Here is a 5,634-nt window from a genome sequence, read left to right on the forward strand (position 1 = left end):
ACGAAATTAACACTGACTATTTCATTCTTTCTTGTCTCTTGCTTAATGAAAAAATCAGCAATCGGTATCAGAATCAGCCCATTTACTGACAATCGGAATCGTCCATGAAAAATCATGAACAGTGCATCTCTAGTTTTTGTAGATAGCCTGGTTTCCTCAAACAGTTTGACTGACTACAAACAGCAAGTCAAGAGCGAGTGAGTACACTAGTCCACTTCAACTGGTATACAAAGTAGGTATACACACAGATAAACACACATTAGTGTGTACCTGGTATTCCCTATGGGCCTCAAATGTGTTTTTTGTGTGCACGCACTTGTGTGTATTTTGAATAATGGTGTATAGGTGCTGTCTGACTGGACCATTTCTGATCGTAGTGGTGGGCTGTTTTGTGTGTGTGTTTGTTTGTGTGTGTGTGTCCCAGTCCAGCCCTGTTTTAGGTTTGACAAGCTCGAGGTTACAAACTGCAAGTATTTCAGTTTAAGTTTAATTTTTAACCCATTAATAGTTTAATGATATTCAGTTTACGGTTTACTTTACCACAGTGTATCAGACGGTAGCAATGCAAAAATAGTTTTGAATTACCTGCAGGCAAAAGTGAGGACATTCCCAGTTATTAGTGCAAGGAAAATTCTCTGTGCTGAATATATATTAAAGAAGACCTATGAAAAATGTACATTTTATTTTAATGTTTATCCTGCACACGACATTCATGATCTGTCATATATAGCTCTAAAGCATGATCTCTTCATCTGTGAGACGTGCATTAGGGCTGTTGAGATCTTCCTTGGAAGGGGAAGAAACAAGAAACTCTGGTTAAACGGCAGTTAAACTTGAAAATCATCTTAGAGCACAAACCAACTTACCTATCATTGCATTAGCTATTTTTAGCAATTATGGGATTATTTAATTATATGGTGGGTTATGGTATTTGTTTACACTGTGAATATTGTCTTAAATGTTGAAAATAGTGACTTCCAGCCTCATCAATACACTACACTTTACTGATGTGTAAAATATTTTGGTCACAGTACAATAGAATGTGTCTTTTAGTACTGATTTTTGTCACATGTGGCTCCTGTTTTGTAAAGAATAAAAGTAAATTATATATGAACTGAAATACATTATGAATCATGGCCTGTGTATTATTTGCGAATACATTACCCAATAACTGTAGTCTTCTTTTTTTTCTTAAATCCCTTTAAACGAAAGAAAGCACGAAAGAAAGAATTTAACGCGGAAGTTGTAACCAGCTTCACCGAGTCCGACCAAAGGTTCGAGCGACCGCGTCAGATCGCCTGTGATTGGTTGACATTTTATCGACCTGTGATTGGTTAACGTTTCAGTGACATATAATAGGATACAATGTTGCGTTTGGTGACTAGTCAGTTCTGTGTTTGCTGTGGTTAGTTTGTTGTTAAAACATTGCACAGGTTTGCATAGATTCTCTCCGCTGCAACAGCGATGGCAAGTCACGACAAGAGCAAAGAATCTGGTAAGGTGTTTATCTAGTTATTCTGTAAGAAAAGTGACTAAATATTTATACACAGTTAATGTTGTTCGTGAAACACTGTTGGTTTCATTTCCTTATTCTTGCACCTGAAGTAGGTGGTATTTGTCGAAACATGAATCACAAGTATTCACGATCATACACATCAAATATGATTTACAACCGGACTCCTCTAACTCAATATTTCAATCCATATGCTGTTAAAGTCCCTAATATGTTTCCTTGTTCTCCTTAGGAACTGTGGAGAAAGACAGCGTTTTAGCGGGGCAGACAGGTAGAACTGAATCTAGTTTATAACTCGTGTATGACCAGAGAGAGAAGGATCTGTATAGTGTAAATATAGAATCTGCATATGTCAACTCTGCTTTGCTTGACAACCTGCTCAACAAACAATACAAGCTTGACCTCAGTGTGTTCAGTGAACTTTAGGTCTTCTTTCTAATGCACCCGTCCTTACCTCACAGTTAGTCCAATGTCTTTCAGTGTGGTTTAAATCTTTGTGGCTTGAATACCTCCTCTAAACATTTGCATATTTCATATTCTTACTTTGAAAATTAGTGGCTTGTGCTGATTTTGTCTTTTCTTTCAGCCAGAGAGAACATAACAGAAACGGATAGCTTTAATCAAAGGTAAAACCTTATAATACATTGCAAGATGCAGAAATTGTACCATTTTGAGTTTAAGTGAGTTTAATAAGTCTTATTCAAACATTTTTATTTCTCATTTTTATATTTATATGAATTTTTATCTCATTTGTCAGTGTATTCAGTCTGGATCCTAATGAGGAGTATCAGATGGACCACAAGAAACGAGGAATGGCACTGATCTTTAACCATGAACGTTTTTCCTGGAAGCTCATGTTGAACAACCGCTCTGGCACAGAGGCAGACAAGCAGAACCTTGTTAGAAGGTATTTGGCCAAGTAATCAAAAAGACATAATTATAGTGCTCAAATGATTATATACATACACCAGAGAGTAACAGTATCACATGACCACTGACATCTGTGTTTCTACACAAACATGACTACGTGTCACAGTGTGTCGGTTGATGAAGAAACGGTTTTCTTGTCTTTTATTAAAGTAACAGAACAATAACTAATTTGTAAATTTTCTTTTAAATCGGTTGTCAGATTTCAAGAGCTGGGATTTGAAGTGAAGGCTTATGATAATTACCAACGAGAAGAAGTTTTATCCAAAATCAGAGAAGGTGCCTCAATATTTTCTCTTTAATGCATGTTTTGAGAAATGGGAGCCAAACTTGAATATCCCACTTTTAATTTTTTATTAAATTAAACACAGAAGCTAATCAACAGCATCTTTGGCACTATTTACTTTTTTAGTTATTTCACACATATATATCTGTTTGTATGTGTATGTGCGTGATACGGTATTCACAGGTATTGTTTTTGTTGTTATATATAGTTTAAAAGTGAAAAATCTGGGGTGGGGGGGGGGCTCTACTCTTGATTACCACAAACAAATTGCACTCTTCTCTCAATTTGAAAACCATATCTACATTAATATACTTACAACTGAAGTCAGCACTAGAATAAATATGAAAAAAAATGCAGTTTTAATACCGTTTCAAAATTAGCTGTAGCGCTGACTGGTGTGCTAGAATCAACATCATCGTTAATGTAAATGCATCAAAGTGTTTTATAACTTGAGAGAGAAGTCAAAACTGTTTTCTGTGGTAATCGAAAGCATGCCACATCATGCTCCACATAAGGTTTAGGTTCTGTTTAATCCAGAGTATTCCTTTGATTTCAGCTGCTGCTGCTAACCATGTAGATGCAGACTGTTTTGTCTGTGTCTTTTTAAGTCATGGGGAAAATGGTTACATCAATGCCTATGATGAGAAGATTGAAATTAAAGAAATCACTGATTTGTTCAAGGGGGATAAATGCCGTAGCCTTGTAGGGAAACCCAAGATCTTCATCTTGCAGGTATTTTGTCCTCCTTCCACAAAATGTCCTTATATAGTATGAATAAAGATTTCATGCTGCTTGTAAATGTATGAATTTCTTTGAACACAAGCTTGTCGTGGTGAAAAACATGATGAACCTGTGACCCCAATGGATGTGGTGGACAGTCAGACAGTCAATGAAGTGGTTGTAGATGCGGGGGTGCTCTGCACCCTTCCAGCAGGAGCAGATTTCCTTATGTGCTACTCAGTAGCTGAAGGTCAGTGCTTTGTTTTTGTTTGTTTGCTTTCTTTAACCAAGATTTTCTAATGTTATACTTTTACATACTGGATATAATTACATTCTTGATTTTGCAGTAATGTCTTAAAGCAATCACTGATATTGTTTTCTTATTTTTAAGGATATTACTCTCATCGTGAGATTGTGAATGGCTCGTGGTACATCCAGGATCTGTGTGAAATCCTCAGGCGTTATGGGTCCACACTGGAGTTCACTGATATCCTGACGCTTGTTAACAGGAAGGTTTCCTTCCGCTCTGCTTTAGGCAAAAAACAAGTGCCTTGCTTTGCGTCCATGCTTACTAAGAAGCTGTTTTTCAGACCTAAGAAGGAACATTAGTATTAGGGCCCTATTGCAGGTAAAAATTCAGGGATTAGATTATTTTAATTGACTTTATTTTAAAATCCTATATATACATCATTTTGAAAATGATGGAAAATCGTGCAGAAAATCACCAAAATGGAGGTTTGCATGTTTCAGCCTGGAGGTTTGATAAACTCAGGATTACAAAGTGCAAATAGTATTTTAGTTGGTTTAATTTTCCCATTAATGATGAAAGATATCAGGTTTCACCAATTACAGTAGCAATGCTAAAAATGCTTTGAATTACCTGCAGGCCAAGGTGGAGACATTCCCAGTTTTAGCGTAATGATGATAACTACTTATGGAAACGGACCAATGAAAACTTGAAATTTATAAAATAAAAATTTTTTTTAAGTAATGTATATCAATCCTGCACACTACATTCATGATCTGTTATTAATAGTTCTAAAGCATGATCTCTTCATTTGGGAGACGTGCAGTAGTACCTCCAGGACTGTTGAGAACTTACTTTAGTTTGGAAGGGGAAGAAACGGCAAGAAACTCCAGTTAAACTAAAAAATCGTCATAGAGCACAAACATACTTGTCTACCAACTTTGCATACAAACTAATTTTTACAGATTATAGAATTATATGGGGGATTATGGTTTTGGTTTAAATTGTGTATCTTACATATTTTGTCTTAAATGTTGAAAAGAGTGACTTTTAGAGATCTGTCCACATCGATACACTACACTTTTCTGACACATCAAATATTTTGGTCACACTTTTAGTGTTGTGTGGCACTGGGGCACTTGTTTTGTTAAAACAAAAAGTAATTATATATGAGATCATTATATATAATAATCTAGGGCCCTTTTAATGTTGGTGCAAGCCTTATAATATGTAATGTGACTGCTTTCTGTCTGGTTGAAACATGGATTATTGGAAATTTGGGTTTTCTGCAACATATTGTATAATTATCTTAATATGAAACATGCAGTTGTCAGCATTGAATAGGCTTGCCTCTATATTCAAATAACATTACTCTGCATTCAAGACTTGCTCTATATTAGCTACATAACAAATCCAGGTTTATAGTGCAGGTTTAAACTGTTGAACTGAGGGGATTTGCAGCAGTTACATAAAATCTTGACTAATAAATCAGCATTTATAATGTTATTGTGGTTAATACACTGAAATTTAGAAGTTTTATTTTTTGTATTGCAAGCATGCATGTCTATTAAAATAAAGAGACAAATTGATGAATACACTAAATCATGGTTTAGTCTCACTGAAACTTCCTTGTATGTTATTCAACAAATATGTGTAATAAGTTATCAAAAGATAGAAAAAGATTCCACTTTTTAAAAACTAGCGGTTTGCTAGAAAAACAAAAACTACAGATGCTTTTAGTGTGCATAACTGCCAACACACAATCCACAATAAAGGTGACACATCACTTTTTTTAGCCACGTAAACTATATTATAAAACAAGACGTGTCAGTGGCTATATTTCTAGCATGTGGGTTGTGTAATGTGAAAGGTTATCACTTTTTAAAGAACCCTATACTTTGGATTTCGTGGTGCATTGTTATCAAAGACTGAAAGCAAAAG

At 35.4% G+C, this 5,634-nt stretch overlaps 1 protein-coding gene across 1 annotated transcript; it reads left to right on the plus strand.

The window, feature by feature from the left end:
* The first annotated feature begins 1,336 nt into the window (after positions 1-1,336).
* Positions 1,337-5,295, plus strand: LOC109062420 (caspase-6-like). Its single transcript, XM_019079516.2, has 8 exons — positions 1,337-1,495; positions 1,746-1,784; positions 2,100-2,139; positions 2,271-2,420; positions 2,643-2,719; positions 3,283-3,458; positions 3,549-3,696; positions 3,838-5,295. Exons 1-8 carry the CDS (start codon positions 1,465-1,467, stop codon positions 4,053-4,055), a joined length of 879 nt encoding a protein of 292 aa, XP_018935061.1. The 5' UTR covers positions 1,337-1,464; the 3' UTR covers positions 4,056-5,295.
* The last annotated feature ends 339 nt before the right edge of the window (positions 5,296-5,634 follow it).

This window comes from Cyprinus carpio, chromosome A3 (assembly GCF_018340385.1).
Source record: "Cyprinus carpio isolate SPL01 chromosome A3, ASM1834038v1, whole genome shotgun sequence".
NCBI lineage: Eukaryota > Metazoa > Chordata > Actinopteri > Cypriniformes > Cyprinidae > Cyprinus > Cyprinus carpio.

Coding starts and splice junctions, on each gene's coding strand:
- LOC109062420 (XM_019079516.2), top strand. CDS start 1,465: ATGGCAAGTCACGACAAGAGCAAAGAATCTG. Junction 2,140..2,270: donor ACGGATAGCTTTAATCAAAG/GTAAAACCTTAT, acceptor CTCATTTGTCAG/TGTATTCAGTCTGGATCCTA. Junction 3,697..3,837: donor GTGCTACTCAGTAGCTGAAG/GTCAGTGCTTTG, acceptor CTTATTTTTAAG/GATATTACTCTCATCGTGAG.